At 30.8% G+C, this 20,099-nt stretch overlaps 1 protein-coding gene across 4 annotated transcripts in view; it reads right to left on the bottom strand.

Moving 5' to 3' along the window:
- LOC139482618 (protein kinase C and casein kinase substrate in neurons protein 1-like) overlaps positions 1-20,099 on the bottom strand; it is a 35,419-nt gene that overhangs the window by 10,840 nt on the left and 4,480 nt on the right. For 2 of the 4 annotated variants that reach the window (XM_071266534.1, XM_071266535.1), the window contains 5 exons: positions 19,436-19,635; positions 14,063-14,200; positions 8,453-8,473; positions 4,411-4,536; positions 1,359-1,459 (listed from right to left, as the gene is read on the bottom strand). In XM_071266534.1, coding sequence (XP_071122635.1) covers positions 1,359-1,459; positions 4,411-4,536; positions 8,453-8,473; positions 14,063-14,200; positions 19,436-19,635 — 586 coding nt within the window. The remainder of the gene's footprint in view (positions 1-1,358; positions 1,460-4,410; positions 4,537-8,452; positions 8,474-14,062; positions 14,201-19,435; positions 19,636-20,099) is intronic. The other 2 variants (XM_071266536.1, XM_071266537.1) reach the window with 1 other exon arrangement.

The raw sequence follows: 20,099 nt of genomic DNA, 5'->3' as shown, positions 1-20,099 counted from the left end.
GTGAAATTCTGTTGAGTTGTTTGAGATGATTTGCGATGACAAGAAACAGGATTGACGGAAGGACTGACAGATGGACAGGTCAAAAACATTATACCCTCTGCAACTTCGTTGCGTGGGGTATAATTATTTAGAAATATGCAGGTAATGGTGGTTTTATTTAGAAATATGAAGGTAATGGTGGTTTTAGCAAACTGCTTCTTGGCTCTTGCTTTTAAAACCAGGTTCAATCCACCATTTTCTACATTTAAAAATGCCTGTACCAAGTCAGGAATATGACAGTTGTTGTCCATTCATTTGATGTGCCATTTGATTAGGGACTTTCCATTTTGAATTTTCCTCGGAGTTCAGTATTTTTGTGATTTAAGAAATAATTCATGGGGGCTTGAATATATCGTGATTTTACCACGGGTTGGCCCTTTATGACAAATATTTTACCCCTGAGCGATAGCGAGGGGTAAAATATCGGCATAAAGGGACAACCCGTGGTAAAATCTAGATATATTCAAGCCCCCATGAATTATTTCGATTCTGATAGGACACATACGGCAATTCTTTTGGATCGAAGCGCTCTAGGTGTAGGCAAATATTTGCCGTTCCCATAAATAAACGCACTAATAAACTAGCGTAAAAGAACGGAGCAAACTGCATTAGTGACATGCTTAAACTATTTAAAATAATGTATTTAGACAGTTTTGGATGAATTTGAATGATAATTTATTTATATGTCTTATATGATGTACAATAAAGGGCTTTTGCCACATTTTAGCGTCATTTGTGTATGTTTCCTTGTGATGATTTTCGGATTCACAAGCGTGTATTTTCCCGTAAAATGCTTACATTCTAACGTCATTGTTCTATGACGTCGGGTATCTCATTCATAAAAAAGCATATGACGTGGGAGTACAATCGGAACAGCACTGGCAATATATTCATATTTTACCACGGGTGTGTACTCAAAGCGTTTGAAGGACGTCATGTTAGAATTACCCTTTTATAATGTGGAACTGCACTTGTCTAAATATCTTTTAAAATGATAGTTCTAGATTTTCATATAAACAAATCCATACTAAATTCTCATCAATTTAACTGTTGTCCTTAATTTATTAAATCAAAATTTAATCAGTTTCTACATTTTTTTCTATTGTAAAACCATTGCGAATTCAATTTATGCATGGTCATGTGTAAATCAACTAGTTTACAGATTTATACAAAATTCCTAAAACCAAGGAAATAATAACAGTATTCTATTCCAGGTTATGTTTTAAACTTTTCAAACAATGTGTTTGTATGGTGAAGAATGACAAATAAGAAGCTATAACCACCACATGTGTACTTTACTAGTCTACTTTTTTACTTACCGTGGGTCAACAGAAAGGTCCAAACATTGATGAAGATCATAAAATGTTGATTTAAAAAATTCTATTCTCTTCTTCTCAAATTCTTGACTTTTTTGGAAAATCTGTAAAGAAAGCATAACAGAGAATGTGGCAGAGTTCATGAAACTTCATTTTATCTTTAAGACACAGGACTGTCAGAGTGAAACCTATTGTAGGTTGTACAAAAGATTTGGTAGTCTTCATTTTTTAATTTGTAATGAAATATTATGTTTGAAATTTGATAATTAGATAAACAAAAGTTTAATTTTTTTTAAAGACATATATATATGTGCTTTTAAAGGGTTGATGGGTTGCATATTATTTTGTCAGAATCAATACTGTATTATTCAATTTGGTTGGATAATGTGACAAATTTCATGAAATCAACTCCAAGAGTCATGCAAATGGTTTAAAACATGTAATTTAGCTTTATTTTCTTCAGTTGCATTAGAATACAGATAAAAGGATTATTGTTGAAGGCATCACTTTTTATTATTTGATGGTGGAAAATATTGATTTATTTGATCTCCTAATGGGTTTGTAGTAAATTCAATATGCAACCTTCAAATTGTTATCAAACCCACCTGACCAACTTTCATATCAGAAATGACTTTTTCTTATATAAAAACAAACCAGGTGCTCCGCAGGGCGCAGCTTTATACGACCGCAGAGGTCGAACCCTGAACAGTTGGGGCAAGTATGGACAAAACATTCAAGCGTGATACAGCTCTGAATTTGGATTGTGATCAAATTTTTGACATTACATGGTTTTTTTTTACACAAAACAAATGTCAAGATTTTACAAATCAATTAAAGATTTCTTCTTCAAACTTTTTAAATCTAAAATTAAATAGTTGACACAGCATAGGTTTCTGACACAGAATGAATGTGGTCTAATGAACTTAATTTTTTTTTTTTTTTTTTGTTTTTTTTTGCCTTTGAGCAATTCACTATGCTGTTGAATATTAATCCTCTCAAAAAAATGTTTGAAGAAATTTTCTTTTTATTTATGAAATCTGAAATGAGAAAAATTTAAACCCCCCCCCCCCTTTTTTTTTCACATCCCCGTTTCCCTTTCTCCAAAACTGATATCAATTCAAATTTCTAATGGAGTTTGCAACAATAACTACTCTTTTAAATACATCATAAAATATTAAAATGTAAAATAAAGTGCTTGTTATCACTGAATGGTAAAGATTGGTTGGTAGTAAAAGTGAATATACATTGTTTATTGTATAAAACAATAAAAAAAACTTCATCAGCAACATTTTATATTGGCAAATTTCCAATGAAGTTATTTACATAAAGTTATTGGCAAATAAAAATAGAAAATGACATCATAGTCATGTCTGGCAAATGTCCAACATACATTATCTAAAAACATTTTAGGAAAAAAAGCTTCATCAGCAACATTTTATATTGGCAAATTTCCAATGAAGTTATTTACATAAAGTTATTGGCAAATAAAAATAGAAAATGACATCATAGTCATGTCTGGCAAATTTCCAACATATATTATCAACTACTATTCTATACAAAGAAAGATAACTCCAATTGAAAATTAATTGCTATTGCACAATATTGTGCAATTAGATATTTCTTGCTATTGTGCAATACTGTGCAATTGAAAATTTCTTGCTATTGCACAATACTTGATATGGAATCCTGATTTGGACCAACTTGAAAACTGGGCCCATAATCAAAAATCAAAGTACATATTTAGATAAAGCATATCAAATAAGCCCAAGAATTTAATTTTTGTTAAAATCAAACTTAGTTTAATTTTGGACCCTTTGGACCTTAATGTAGACCAATTTGAAAACTGGACCAAAAATTAAGAATCTACATACACAGTTAGATTTGGCATATCAAAGAACCCATTTATTCAATTTTTGATGAAATCAAACAAAGTTTAATTTTGGACCCCCATTTGGACCAACTCGAAAACTAGGCCAATAATTAAAAATCTAAGTACATTTTTAAATTCAGCATATCAAAGAACCCCAAGGATTCAATTTTTGTTAAAATCAAACTAAGTTTAATTTTGGACCCTTTGGACCTTAATGTAGACCAATTTGAAAACGGGACCAAAAATTAAGAATCTACATACATAGTTAGATTCGGCATATCAAAGAACCCCAATTATTCAATTTTTGATGAAATCACAAAGTTCAATTTTGGACCCTTTGGGCCCCTTATTCCTAAACTGTTAGGACCAAAACTCCCAAAATCAAACCCAACCTTCCTTTTATGGTCATAAACCTTGTATTTAAATTTCATAGATTTCTATTTACTTATACTAAAGTTATGGTGCAAAAACCAAAAATAATGCTTATTTGGGCCCCTTTTTGGCCCCTAATTCATAAACTGTTGTGACCTCAACTCCAAAAATCAATCCCAACCTTCCTTTTGTGGTCATAAACCTTGTGTTAAAATTTCATTGATTTCTATTTACTTATACTAAAGTTATTGTGCGAAAACCAAGAATAATTCTTATTTGGGCCCTTTTTTGGCCCTTAATTCCTAAACTGTTGGAACCAAAACTCCCAAAATCAATCCCAACCTTCCTTTTGTGGTCATAAACCTTGTGTCAAAATTTCATAGATTTCTATTCACTTAAACTAAAGTTATAGTGCGAAAACCAAGAAAATGCATATTTGGGCCCTTTTTGGCCCCTAATTCCTAAAATGTTGGGACCAAAACTTCCAAAATCAATCCCAACCTTTCTTTTGTGGTCATAAACCTTGTGTTAAAATTTCATTGATTTCTATTCACTTTTACTAAAGTTAGAGTGCGAAAACTAAAAGTATTCGGACGACGACGACGACGACGCCAACGTGATAGCAATATACGACGAAAATTTTTTCAAATTTTGCGGTCGTATAAAAAGTTTACAGCATTGTCCAATGCCCAGTGATCATAGGAAGCAATCTTAATTTTTTTTGTATGTATGTAATGTAGATAGTACTATCAGTCTTATCGTAGGGTAGATGGCAATAAAAACAGCTAGGAATTAAATGATCCTGTTTCCTACCTCTGTCATATCTTCTATATACTTGGCATTATAGTTGTTTATATCATTCAGAGAGGCCTCGTACTTGTCTTTTAGTCCTGCTACTTCCTGTTGACATTTCGATAATCTTTCCTCCATTTTCTTTTTCTGTAAAATAAAGATGGACATTACTAATAAAAGGTCTGCCAAAAGAGTTTAAGCAGTCAAGATTTTATTACTATAAGCATGCTAAATAAAATTCTAGCTTTTTGGGAAAGATTATAGGTTTTCTGTTACAAGGGAATTTGTAAAAAAAACTAACTGTAAAACAATTGTGAACTGTACATGTGATACAACACTTAATGAGACTTTTTCAAATAATAGTGTCTTTTCAAGTTTGGCTGCAATAGGTTTAGCATGTTCAGATGTGGAGAGGATTTATGACTATATTGCTCATTGTTGAAGGCTGTACAGTGACCTATTGATGTTTTAAAATTACTTTGTTGTCTGGTCTCTTTAGGAGAGTTGACTTTGTGGCATTCATTCCACATCCTCTTATTTTCATATTAAAAAAAAATGTTTGAATGATGATAACAGTGCACATTGGCATTAATGGCTAATAGAGTTTTTTTTCAAATCAAATCACTGTGAGGCAAATTTCTCTTGGAAAAAAATTATAGCAAAAGCAAACATTGATACACCTACGTAAAACAAACTTTAATCCTATTTACATAAGATAGAGTATTTCCTTAAAATCTCCATTCAACTGTCTGTCGATAATGAGAATTGTTTCATCAATCTCAGGGATGACACCTTTCTATATGAAAGATCAATTAGGTATAGACATACCAAACAGATAACAATTTACAAGATAAATTGTAAGATAGACCCTTAGTTGTCAACATACTTGAAAGATACTTTATCAATACTATGTTATAATGCCAAACAAACTCCCAGATTCTTACTTATGTAAAATCAATACCAAGACTCAATGGTTATCAAAGGTACCAGGATTATAATTTAATACGCCAGACAAGCTTTTCGTCTACATAAGACACATCAGTGACGCTCATATCAAAATATTTATAAAGCCAAACAAGTAAAAAGTTGAAGAGCAGATTCAAGAGAGATTCATTCATTTAATTTGTTTTCAAACAGCCTCTTATTTATGGGTAGTGTAAAAAAAAGTTATGACTGAAATTCAACATAAGAGGGATTGATTTTTAGTGTTTTAACACCACTTTCACCACTCTTGACTATAATGTGCAGTTACACATCCCGGGTTTCTCGGGGGGTGGGGGTGGGGGGGGGTGTGTGTGTTCTGTTACGCCCTTTTTTGACGATCAATGTGTCAAAGTATCTTGCTATCTAGTTTTCAGGATAAAATAAATTTGTCAATGGATTACTCTGTGTACATGGCATATGCACAAAGTTGATCAAAACTGTCAATCGCCAAGTAAGTTTAGAAAGTGGTAACACTGTGTTTACCAAATGATGTGAAAAATGTTATCCTTTTATATACATAATTAAAGGTAGGGTAGCAAGGACAAGCAAATTATAATTCAACTCTAGTCAATGTGAACGAATGTGAGAAAATCTGTTGTTCTCACAGGTTAAAAACTGTTATTTAGACATTCTAACTAAAGCATAAGATACAATTTCAATTTGTATTCATAAACATAAAGTACATTAAAAAGTTACTGTAAAGAATACCTATACCTATCTCTCAAACTTAAGAAGGTGAAGTTTTTATTTCAGTGCAATTTAAAATTTGATACTAAGAGATATCTATAAAATTTTCATATCTAATAAACTTATATATCTGCTATGAAATCTCACCAATCAAATATCGTCAACCTCGTAAAATAAGGTTGACATCTTTTGTCTGCCTCTTACACTTAAAAGGTATATTGTAGTGGTTTGTATATATATATTTGGACATGTACAAATTCAACATTTTCATACAGGCACAACAACAAAAATCCATTAAAATTTAAGACATTATCAGCAGGATCAGCTCAACATTTTTTTTGGTGTCAAGTTTCAGTAAATGAATACATATGCTCAATAACATAGGAATATGATATGGATTGTTGATATTTCATATCTATCTTCCTGAGTATTCTACCTGTCTATCTTACAGGTAAATAGTATACCTGTCCATTCAAGTGTGTACTGGCAAACACGTTTTCTAATGGTCATTTAGTCAAATAGTAATTATATAATATATACAGTAATTTTCTGACCATCACTAATGTAAAATGAATGTAACATGAGATATTTGTCAGGCAGGGTGACACTCTGTACCTGATTAACTATTTAAATTAGATTTTCATTCTTCAAACCAAAAAAAATAATTTAAAAAAAGCCTTAGGACACTTTAGACTCTAGCCACCCATAAAAATTCTTATTTGACAAAATAGACAATTAGATATCATATCAATTTTCAATTGTAGACCCCCAAACTGAATAACTTAAGAATGTGTGATCAGTCACCTGACATAAAACTTTAAAGCAGACCAGTTCAAACTTAAATGGCTGTACTGAGGTCAATTCACACTGTAATACAATGTAGATGTTTATCTTCCATATTTGGATTTCTATCAGGAGTTAATTACCATTTCAAATAAGTATTGAGAAGATGTTAAACCCCCATGTCTAACTAGTAGATTACTAAAGAGTGGATAGATAGTACCATTTGGGTCAACATAACACAAACCTGGTTAACAAAGAAATTCGTTAAATAGAGAGCACAAACATTGGTCCATTAATTTTCTGTGATTTTCAGCAGAAACATATAATTATAAAAGAAAGTTTTTTTTTTATCAGAATGTGTTATAACTATAATGTTTTCCATTATAAATAACATGTACTTGATCGGAGTTTTGTGGTAATCAGCATTGTGTATAAGATTCATAACATTTGGTTAAGGCAAACTAAAGAAACAGAACAGAAACGAAAAATTCTGCAATTCTTTTCATTTGTAAAGAGGCATAAGTCTACAAAGGTGAAAGTGATGCCACCTAAACACTTATCTTGATATGTGTTTTGTTGTAATAAGCATTGTGTATTAGTTTCATAACATTTAGTTGAGGCAAACTAAAGTTAGAGAACTGAAACCAATTTCTGGACAGACAAAGTTGAAACTTGATGCCCCCCTCTGCTATGGCAGTGGCATAAAAACCTATAAATTTTTAAACAGTAATCAAAATTTTAATATTAGAAACTTTAAAGAGTGTGTCTTAAACAAGTGCCTATCTTCCTTTATTATATGCATATTACTTATTATTCTGTATTTTATTGTCTTATGCAAATGAGTATCTACCATAATAGTAAGAGATACATCTCAATACCAACAGGAAAGATTGAAGACCTATACTGTAGTTTCTTTTTAACGGCTATAAAATTTTACAATAGATGTTTAAACTAGGTGAAGCAGAAAATATAAAGCCTAAGTTATTTACTACAGGTAAAATTTTAAAGGTAGTTCAATATCTATTGTGATAGATATAATACACATAGTTGAGATACTTTATCTGTCCACCAAGTTATGGCATTTGTCTATGATATGACCACACCTTATATATGTCTAATAAGGTTTTATCTCATTCTGTGAATATTCATATAATATGACTTAAAGAATATTGGCCGTTAGTGGTTCATGAACTCTTGCTACTCATAAACAAATAATTTTTTCAACTTTCAACAAATTCCATAGTGAATATCAAAGATTTCTCTTGACAATGACTGTCGTTCAGAATAAATCATGCTGTGCCATGCCAGCAACCAACATAAAGCCATCAGCACAAACATTATACTTCAATATAGAATCTGATTGTAATCCAATTATTAACCAATGACCATAATTTTTAAAGTTTCACCAAAACTTAAATAAACTGTTGACACAGAGATATGTCTTGCCTGTTGGCAGAAAATTCAGAACAAAACAATCTAATGTACAGTAACATGGCTAGTTTATTTCAGAAAAGCAACACCTATGACTCACCTTTTGAGATGAAAGTTGCAGTGATACAAAAACTGAAAGTAAACAATAAATCAACCAACAATAAACTTTCTTACTTACTCTGTTCATAACTCTGCATCCCTTTATTAAGACATAAAACTTTTATCAGCAACTTTATAATAATCATTTTTTTTTATAACATTGGAAAAAGTGCCAATTATTTCAAAGTTCCTGGACCATGAATCTGAGGCAGGACATCCAAATGGACAACAACTGAGATGCAATGAAAAAGCATCACCCAGGCAACAATCTTTCATTGAAGGTAAGACATATAAATCAACAGATCATCATGCTGTCCTTTTAGTTGTTATACTATCAACTTACTTCTTTTTAATAGTATACCCACACCCATAAAAATAGCACAAGATGAGAAGCCCCAAAAGATTAAGAAACTACAAAATGCAATTTCATATTAAGTTACTTTTATAAATTCAGATGTGATTTGTATCACTGATGTACATTTTCCACTTAAGATTATAACTGAAACATTTTATTTAAATTTGTAGTAACAAATATGTGTTATTTCTATTTTTAGTTGAGTATTTTCACAGAAATTTCTAGAAAGCTGTTTTATTGTTTGAATATTTGTGGTATGCATGGGTGCAAGAAGTCTACCACAAATTAGAATCAAAATAATAACTTATTTACTACATTATCTAAGACTGACTGCTAATAATATATCTTCACATTTAATCATAGCCTTTAATCTTGTATAATTTCACTTTATCCCAAACCTATAAATTCCAATTCTATTGTTAGATCTATTATCTACCAGCCGAAGGGAGAAAATTTAAACATCCATTCATGAAGATAATTTCCCATTTAAAATAGACGAGAAGTATCAGGTCCAATTGCTAATGTTAGCCTTCCTATTTAAAAACTTGACCAGGTCTACTGAAAATTCAGAAAAAAATGTTAATTTCCAACAAAAACAAAAACCAAACATTGTTAAGGCTTGTCACATCTACTTGTTTATATGTATTACCTGCTGGCTACAACACAATTCACTGTCGCCCTAATGAAAATGCAAATTACCTCATTATTCAAACTAATTACTAAAGGAATTTACCTAATTATTCACACTAATTACTTGAGGATGTCATAACTAAGCTTGAAATAAAATAGAGTCCATGCTCTGAGATAATCAATAAGAGAATGGAAAGTGAAAACACGAAAATTTCTTCACCATTTGTTAGCTGTGCAAAAACATGCAGGATTTTTTAACAACAAATGTTCGGCACATATCTAAAACTTTCATCAGGCTAAATTCCAAATAGATACTTTTCCAAAAGATAAGGCTATTAGAACTGGGAATCAATCAACCATGAAAATAAGGTCAAGAACAGGTGAGTACTGTCTAATGGCAATGAAAACCTAGCACAATTCTACAAACCGAAAGGTGAAGGTCAGTTGACTCCTCTTAGATGGACATGTTCACCATACAAAGATTCTACATAACGTATCACTCTTTGTATTTAAGAAACAGATCTAGACCTATTTAGAATATCTAGTAAACATTGAATTAAGTCATAAGAGCATGAAAATGAGGTTACGATAAAACTACATATAACAGATCTGAATACAAAATATGGATGTCTTAGCTTCTATACCTTCTGAAATATTAAGCTACATGTATATATCATCAATCAAGGCCATCTCTGGTTGAGAATACCCATCATGTACAGATGGTTTCAGGCCAGACCATATAAATACATGATAAATAAAGGGCTGCGCTTTAGCGCATGATACGCCCGTTGTTTGAAAGACGACGGGCGTATAAAAATGGCAAAAAAGACTACAATGACAATGAGGAGCAGCAAGAAGATGACAGGGAAAGTGAAGATGGTGAAAGTGACTCTACTGAAAGTTATGATCTAAATGAGGAAGTAGGTGATGAAAGTAAGGATTTCATTGATGATGAAGATAAAGATTTCATTGATGATGAGGAGGCCTCTTCTGAGAATGAAAATGAGGATTTTTCTGATGATGATTACAGTGATTACAGTGAAGAAGACACTGATGATTAAACCTAGTTCAGCTTTTCAATATTTAGCATAAAAAAAAAATATCATTAACATTGGCATATAACATACAAGTCTTCAATGCAATATAAGGAAAGTTATATATGATTATGGGTTTTAGTAATTCTATGGCTGATTTCCAAATTTTATAGTAGTTTGAAAGATTTAGTTTAACAGGGCTCACGCTACCAGGCGACTTGGGCGAAGAAGTCGCCTTCCCGACCGTCACTTCGCTTTCTCCGACCCCCAAAAGCGAAATCAAGTCGCCCTGTTCTTGACGATAGTCGCTTTCAGTCGCTTCCGTCATCGGACATTTTCAATATTTACCAAGTTGATGAAACATCAATTTTTTACTGATAATTAAAGAAATTCAGACATAAACGATTCATTATCTTTAGAAAAGAGGTTGAAGCATTGTCTTCTCAGTGTGTAGCAGGTTATTTGATAAAAATACAACTTTTTATCACTTCCTGCATTCCCCCAAGTTTCGGTGCTTGTTACTCGAAAACGTACATCAACCTAAATTTCGGCGGCAAAATAAGTTTGTTACTTCATTTAAACGTGACAAAAGTTGACTCCAGTAAATGTTTAATCCATTTATTGCATTAAAACCGTCATGTTCCTTTCCAAATAACTTGTCAAACATCGTTTATTTTTGTAAATTTTCTTGCATTCGTCCGCCATTGACCGATTTCTAAAATACGGATCTGAACCGGACCAGCTATGACCGAAATCCGTACTTTTACAATATTTACTACGGACGCACGGATGGAACAGCTGACAGAAGAATATTGATCCCAAAGGGGAAAATTACGCATTCCACACGCATTAAGAGACTTTTGGTTACATCTAATTGATTGGTGTATATAATTCCCTATATTTTTTACGGATTGTTTCAAACTATTGATTAAAGTTGCTTAACTCTGAGACTATTATACTAATATCAATATATTATGGCCCAGCTTAATAACTTTTATATTTTTTTATGAGAAACACTGAATTTCATACACAAGATAATTTTTAATGTAATTGTAATCATGTACTTGATATATTATAATTTCTTTACATTTTTTAAAATATTTTTTTTTTTTAGTGCTAGATATCTAGTTGGTAGTTTCTCACAAGAACCTTAAGTTTCAAATGTTACTTTAATTGTAATTTTTTACTCATATGAATTGAAAAATGTTTAGGAGACTTGATTTCCTTATTTTTTTCATAAAATGACACCCTTTAACATTTAAGGAATATTTAGTCACATGTTAGGATTTTCATGTTGTCACTTGTTCACTTATTATGTGCTATTGTAGACTATTTATGTTTTATAACATTTTTTATTGCGCTCAACCCTTCCACCGAAACTGAACTCTATAAAAAAGCTGCAATGCTAAGGTATCATTTGTGATTTCAATTGCAACCAATTTTAACAAGAGTAAAACATCCTATATGCAAAAACAGTATTTGATTTTTATCCATAGCTTAGATAGTAAAAATGTTATCATTAAATGATATATGCCTCAGGGAACAGTTAGTATCTCAGGGACTGATAACGTGCTTTCATCCTTGCAACCATTCAATAATAGTACAAACGTATGACATTCATGGAACCTATTTTTTACAAGAAATTTAATGTTTTAAATTGAACTAAAGATTTTACAAATTTTATGTTTTCATCAGATTTTATTAAGTATTATTTGTTACATCAATAGATATAAACAATTCACCAAAGTTTCATGGACATTGGTGAAAGCCTTTTTGAGTTATTGTCCGAAGTGTTAAAAATCACCCTTTTTTTTTTATGAATAAAGCCCCATAAATCCAAAACTGAAAATCTGAAATTTATAAAATTGAAAGGGAGCTTACATCAATAGATATAAACAATTCACCAAAGTTTCATGGACATTGGTGAAAGCCTTTTTGAGTTATTGTCCGAAGTGTTAAAAATCCCCCTTTTTTATGAATAAAGCCCCATTAATCCAAAACCAAAAATCTGAAATTTATAAAAATTGAAAGGGAGCTTACAACAATAGATATAAACAATTCACCAAAGATTCATGGACATTGGTGAAAGCCTTTTTGAGTTATTGTCCGAAGTGTTGAAAATCCCCCCTTTTTATGAATAAAGCCCCATAAATCCAAAACTTAAAATATGAAATTAAAAAAACCGAAAGGGAGCTTACGTCAATAGATATAAACAATTCACTTAAGTTTCATGGAAATTGGTGAAAGTGTTTTTGAGTTATTGTCCGAAGTGTGGACGACGGACGGACAGACGGACGGACAACGGTATACCTACTATATCCCGTCTAAAAGACGGGCGTATAAAAATCAAGGATGCAGGACATATTTATTTCTGGTTCACTCAAGACCCAAAGGATTTTTCTATATTTTAAAACATTTTGTAAGCATCGAAGCAATTATGACTTTTATTTTCCTAAAAGAAGAACCTCACACTCAGCACTTTTTAAAGATGGTAGACAATATACATGATATACCAAATGATTAACACTTACAATGTAAACACTCAGACTGATGTTATTCATTCAGACAATGCCAATGATAAAGAAAGGTTAGGAACAATATAAGGAACCCTTTTCCGCAATTAGCTTCACTTCATGACAATCAACATTGAAGAACCAAACAAGTTGCTGCAACCATTAGGTAATACATATACACAGTAAACAGACATAAAATTTACAAAAAAAGAAAAAAGAATATAAATATGCATTTACAATTTCTAAATGCATTCATAAAGTATATGACACATGGTATCCATAATAAATTATATCAGAATCTGTTAACTAGAAGAGATTTTGACTGAAAATGTTTCCTGATAATTCTCAAAGGTACTTATTACATAATATCAATAAATTATAATTTTGTACTTCCAATCATCAAATATTTGCACTTCCTCACCTGTACTTATGGTGCACTTCACCTACTTGTGGTATGTACCAGTACTCTTGAAAACCACAAACATTTTCACACCATACTAACTATGACATTACCGTACATAAAATCATCTACAGACAACTAAGTCAGTGCTATTTTTTTTAGATTTGGAAGGATTTCTTGGCTTAGCAGTTCTCTAATTGAGATATTTATTGTTTACAAACAAAGTTCATTTTTAGCTATATTAAATGATTGTTTTTAAAAGAGTGATTTTTATGTATTAAACATCATAATTTTTAAAATGTAAAATAATTGATGGCCTTAGTAATAAGATTCAAAATCATTATAACTGTAGTTTCAATTTTGCAATAATCAGTATTTCTACAATGAACTGTATTATCTTTCATGATAACACCTGCCTCATATCATTTATTTTCTTCCTATGTAACATGTATGATCATATAATTGTTTTTAACAAATTAAATTGATCTATGAGATAATAACTTTGGGTACTGTAGCTTGTTTTTTTTTTGTTGATTACTATACTTCAAGTTGTCTGATAAAAAAATCCTTAATTTTCAAAGAGCCAAAAATAAAAAACGGATTTTTTTTTTTAACATAACTAGCATCATGAAAATGTTTATGTCCCTCGATAACAGCATCTCTACTGGGAGATTTCAAATTCCCTATCCATTAAAACCAAAGATTCCAAAACATCTTTGAAATGATTTAGTTGATTCACCCCTACATTTGTACTTACAGTATCTAAAGCTACTGAGTCATCACTTCTCATGTTATTGACTTGGTTAGCTGTACTTTTCTCTGCTTTACATGCATTGTGGTAATCTTTTCTATTGGACATTACTTTTGTGTATTTCTTTTCCCATGGTTTCTGGGCCTGAAAAAATACAAAATAATATTGTAAAGTATATATGTTCTGTTAAATCTAGCAATGAAAGTGCGACAGAAAAAGAAAATAGATTTAATTTACCACTTATTTAAACTTTAGCCTTGCACATTATGAACAGACTACCCCACTGTGGTAGGCAAAAAACAAAAAATAACAGAAAGGAATAATTTTTTTATATGTATATACAGAGTGAAACTAGAGAATTTCTGTACTAAAACAGCAATTTCTAAAATGAAACCGGTATCTTTATGATTAAATATCATTTATGAACCTGTTCATTGTACAATGTAATACTAAATCTAGCTTCCTGATAAAAAATTTACTCACACAAAAGCATGAACTGTAGTTAAGCGATTTACATGTAAGCTAGCAGTTTAAATAATGGTTTCTATCAAATGTAATAAAATACAAAGTGGAACCACATCTGGACAGGCATAGTGTAAATCAATATGCCTGAGACATAATATCATTGCAGGACGCATTAGATGTACTTTTATCGCTATTTTGTGCATTTTTCCTTTGATCTTTTTTTGTGATAATTTTCATATCATGCTACTCGCTTGAGATGGAAAATTATCGCTAGAAACTAAGCAGTCATGTGGCGTTGCTAACGAAATTGACATGATATTGACAACGTCGTCATAGGTAAAATAGCGATAAACAGATTGTCATTGATCATCTCAACTCGATCACCTTTCTCGCTTTCGCCCTCCTGGCTCAAGCGAGAAAATCAATCTTGTTGAGATGATCAACGATAATCTATAAATAGCATGTATAGCCAACCCAGTATATGATGCTGAGACTGGGAGACACAAGATACAAATAGCTATTATGTAATGCACAAATGTGAATATGTTATCAAGAAAATGTAGAAAGTTTTGAGAAATAATCAAAGTCTGAGGGCTGTTATATAATATCAGAGCCAATTTGGAAATATCCTGTTTTCTCAAGAATTTACAAGGCAATTTTTTTCAATGAGCTCAAAAAAGTAAATTTGACATGTCTCCTCATTTACTATTGAATACCATTCCAAAATACTGAGTCAAAATACAAAATGCATATAAAGTGAACCAGAATATAAAAGTCACCCTCTGTACTGTTAATAACTAGTTTAAACAGACTTTTGAATGGAGGATCAAATTGCATAGACATATAATTACAGCCTGAACAGAAGAGAATGATTGGACAAGACAAATGTGACATTTAAGTTCATGCTAACACTGGAACCTAACAATAACGAAAACAATACAAATAGTGTATATTCAATAACAACCAAGAAATGACCAGTCCTGAAACTATATACATGTAGTATTCCGGTAATACAATAATGTATGAAAACTGAGCAGGGCTGGACCAAGTATTTAAATCTATATTTTTATAATACAGGTACTATCTTTTTACAGGATAACAATGTCCCCCATTGTTCACAGTCAAATCATCAACATTCTTCACATGTTTTTTCTACGTTGATGAACTGATTTTCATGGCCTTGTAAGTTGTATTGTAACATTGTGCATTTTAATGACACTTAAATCTGATACAATTTTATTATGACAGGTCTTGACAATTTCAGGTCAATTAAAACATAACATCTAACCTTGTCACACTTCTTCTTGCAAATTTTAAATTCAAAAGAAAAAAAAATCATGTTCTTTTTCAGGAATATAAATTACAAGCTATAAAGATCAGTGCATCAGTTATATCATCAATGAATGTGCTGTACAAATAAAATCAAAGCTAAGGGTCATCATTACTACAAGCAAGTTGATTCCCACCTTCTATGATAAAACATATAGGTAAAATGTACATTGACATGTTTACATACAAAGTGTGCTGTTTTTACCAGCCCATTACTAGCTGTATAGCACATGGTGTATAGTTTTACTCTCTGGTTCTACATCTTTGTACCATGTAATTCTTGTAAGGACCACATGAACATGCAAGTCACGATATATATAGCACATCAAAAGTTTATATGTTTTCTATGGTTATTTTTCTGTCCTCATTCTGTCAATTTAGGAATTTGGTATGATAGAAATCCTTGTTTGCCTACGTTAAATTTATTCATTACTTGCAAAGGGTTATTCAAGACCATATATTCTTGATGTGTTGTTGGACTGCTCTTTACATTTGTTTGAAATTAATGAACATGTTCAACACTTTCAAACATCTCTATTTATTTATATTAATTACCTGTATGTAAATCAAAATTTCATAGCATACATGTACATGTATAATAAGTGAAATTCCTTTCAAAAAAATAATAAAATAGGTTTGAAATGGGCAGTATGTTTACACATGTACATAATTTTTCAATTTGTGTGTCTATTCAAAGTCTGACCTAGATTGAACTATAAATATGTAACAATAAATCACAACATGATAACCAGACTAACTAGGTAGTGAAAACACCATAAACTATTAGTTATATAAATATAAACAGCCTCAGGACATGATATGATGACATGGTATTCATCCTTAATTCTATCTCCACTCAGTAGTGATTAGTACATTGTTTGTAATCACATTTTTCTTGTACTTATGATGTTTATCTTTTGTTAAATATCAATAGATTGATAAATGATTAAGAAAATCTGTCATACATCTTGTACTTTGTACAGATTGTAACAGTTGATCTTAAAGTATGACAAGATTATACACATGTAGATGATACTTTAAACACTTACGTGTGTCTGTAAGCAAGCTTAAGTCAGTGTATATCTATTGCACACTGTATATATCTTTATTTCATACAAGGAAAGGAAAGGCATGTACATACTTTAAATAAAGTTACTGTAAAGTCATAAATTATTGTGTTTGTTAAGAATTACAGATATCAGAATGTGAGTTTTCAATACCCACCCAATGGTCACATTTTTGGCATCAATTTTAAAATGTCTATCAAATTTATCAAGGGTTCAACATGTTCAATAAAATAAACATTTTGATCTAGCCAAATATCTTAGCCATTTAACATGTAAATTGTCTTAAATAAATTGATGCTACATTTGAATATGTGTACTCCTATAACGATGAGACATTCATTTCTTAATTTGGCGTATAAATATTGGCATACACTTAAGGCTCAGTGATTCAGTTAACGTTTACACACATATATATCGAGATTTCACCCCTTTTCTCTTGTCGAGTAAAAATTCACTGATCAGATTGACATTTATATTTTGCATTCATGATTTGTTATTAAATAGAGTTATCTCTTTTTCTGATTGAACATTTTTTATATTTGTAGATTTCCTACCATTATACAGAGATCCGGAGACCATGATTTACATGACCAAGGTTGTCTCAATCTATTCATATTAAACTGATCAGTACAAATTCTCATCCCACATTGCTTTTTGTTTTATTTACGTATTATTATTGCGAACCCTATGATAGTTTTCCATAGATTCACCTGCAAGTTACCTGTCCATTTAAACTTTTGTAAGTTCTATTGTCCCATCTAACAAATACAACAGGTATTGTTCTCTGTATAGTTCATTCACCAGGACCTTTAAATTTCTTCTAGGAGAAATATATCACTCATTGATTAATTTACCTGACCAAAAAATTATCTGTTTTTTTATTGAAATACTTCTATAAACTCACATAAACTGTATGCAATATTGTATTTATTCAATATATCATTAATATATTTTCAATCTGTTCAATATAAAATCTGATTTAATAATAAAAAGTTTATTTTAGACACATTTTTTAGTATTTTCCAATGAATTTGCATGTTTTTTGTTGTTGTTAATTTATAGACTATGTTTATGAAGACCTTAATTTAAAAATAATAATATTCAAATTTTTATTTATCAAACACACAAAAATATTTATTGAATATTTGATCAGAAATCAACTTTTAATTTTTAAATCATTATTAATATTGAACACATTAAAAACGAGTTTTTGGTATTGAATAAATACAACACCACATGCAGTTTTGTGAGTCCTTTCTTAGTATTGGTATAAGTATTTTATCATCATTGATAGTTCAATTTTTTGTTCAGGTATATTAATCAATGAGTGATATATTTCTCCTAGAAGAAATTTAAAGGTCCTGGTGAATGTACTATACAGAGAACAATACCTGTTGTATTTGTTAGATGGGACAATAGAACTGCCAAAAGTTTAAATCGACAGGTAACTTGGAGGTGAATCTATGGAAAACTATCATAGGGTTCGCAATAAGACAATCTCTATGTTAGTAGGAGTATAGCAAAGAAGGACATAAAAAACTAGAATAGTGACAAAAGAAGACCTGAACAAACAAGTGTCATTTCCACTTCTAACCAAGATAAATTGATAACCTTTGACACTAGCTATGATGCCATACAAATTCTTATTAACCTTCGGATCAAAGGATCAAATAGGAATTGAATGAGTCTCATTAGTATACTAACAACTCGGCATAAATATCCATTTTTAAGAAAAATTATTTGTATGTATATTGGCATTGAACTGTTTTCTATATGTTCTTTTGCTACCACAAGTAAAACATTTTTTCATCTGAAACCTCTCATGACCATGATGGTGGGCTTTTGAAGATAAAATTAAGGACCCAGTCGCTACATTAGTAAACTAAACAGGTTATTGGTCCTTCTTAGTCCAAGTTGTGTACATTGAATTAGTTTAAATTACATTGTGAATTAGGTTTTAACGGCCGAAAAAATGAATTCTTAATCATATATATCTAAAAATATTTGAAACTGGAATGATATTTCACATTTACACTTAACATATATACTCTGAACAATTTCACCCTTAATAAATCTTAATGTTTATAACGTCCACTTGAACATGTTGAACTTTAAGTTGAAGAAATGCTTTGATCCCAAAAATAAATAAAGCATTTATAAGTGTCTTGAACTGTCTTCTTATAAATTAATTCATCTGAAAATCACATTAAAATACATGGACATGTTAATGTAATCACTGTATTCAGAGGTGAACAAAGATTCAACTTTGTGTGGAGCAAGAATGAGCAATTTGTTAGAAATGTTTATCTATTCCACACAGAAAGTGAATAAAGTAATACTACTGTGCTTAAGCAAAAAACATCTCAGCTTAATATTTAAATAATAAGCTACTGGTAAAGATGACAATGGTCTTCAAAGGTAACAACTCTATCACTTTCTTAGATTAAAACTTCTAATAAACATGATTAACTAGTTTTTAAGTTAAGGTTCTAAAAAATTATGCCCAATCAAATCCCACCTTTTTGAATCCATCATCAAATTCCTTTGTTTCTTTATAGTGCATCATAGATTTGTGGTAATTTTCTTTTTGCCATGATTTGATTCCTTGATAAACTTTCTGCATCAGGTTCTCTGCTACAACTGTATGTAATTCAGCTGTACTATTGGCCTCCTCTAGTAGTCCTCTCCACATAGCTTGTGTTGTTCCATATTCTGGACCTTCAATTATATACACACAAATGTTTAAGTTTTTAAGGATAAAAGCGCAAGAAATGACATAAACCTTTTGTTTTCAATTCAAAGCTTTTTTTCAGTCTTCATTCATTTACATTACAATACTTACAGCATGCATAAAGGGAAAACAACATACCTATTTCATTTTGATTATTGTTTCAGAAATACTACTTTCAATTAATATAAAACAAAGAAATCAAAATGAAAAACATTATCAATTTTATACATTTATGATGACTATAGAAATGTATCATTGTATGTCTCCTCCATTTTCTTTTGGAAAGAAGCCTCACTTAGACTAGATACATTGTACATGAGTGTATGGTAAGAAATATACTCTTACTGTACAGGTAACATACAGAACTTGGTGAGAGCACACAAGTATGGTAACATGTAGATACAATATATGTATTTTGTTGATTCCACATTCATATTTTATTTATTTACAG

The sequence above is a fragment of the Mytilus edulis genome, chromosome 7, assembly GCF_963676685.1.
Source record: "Mytilus edulis chromosome 7, xbMytEdul2.2, whole genome shotgun sequence".
Taxonomy (NCBI): Eukaryota; Metazoa; Mollusca; class Bivalvia; order Mytilida; family Mytilidae; genus Mytilus; species Mytilus edulis.
The sequence above is the reverse complement of the archived record's forward strand: the minus strand, read 5'-3'. Positions and strand labels throughout refer to the sequence as shown.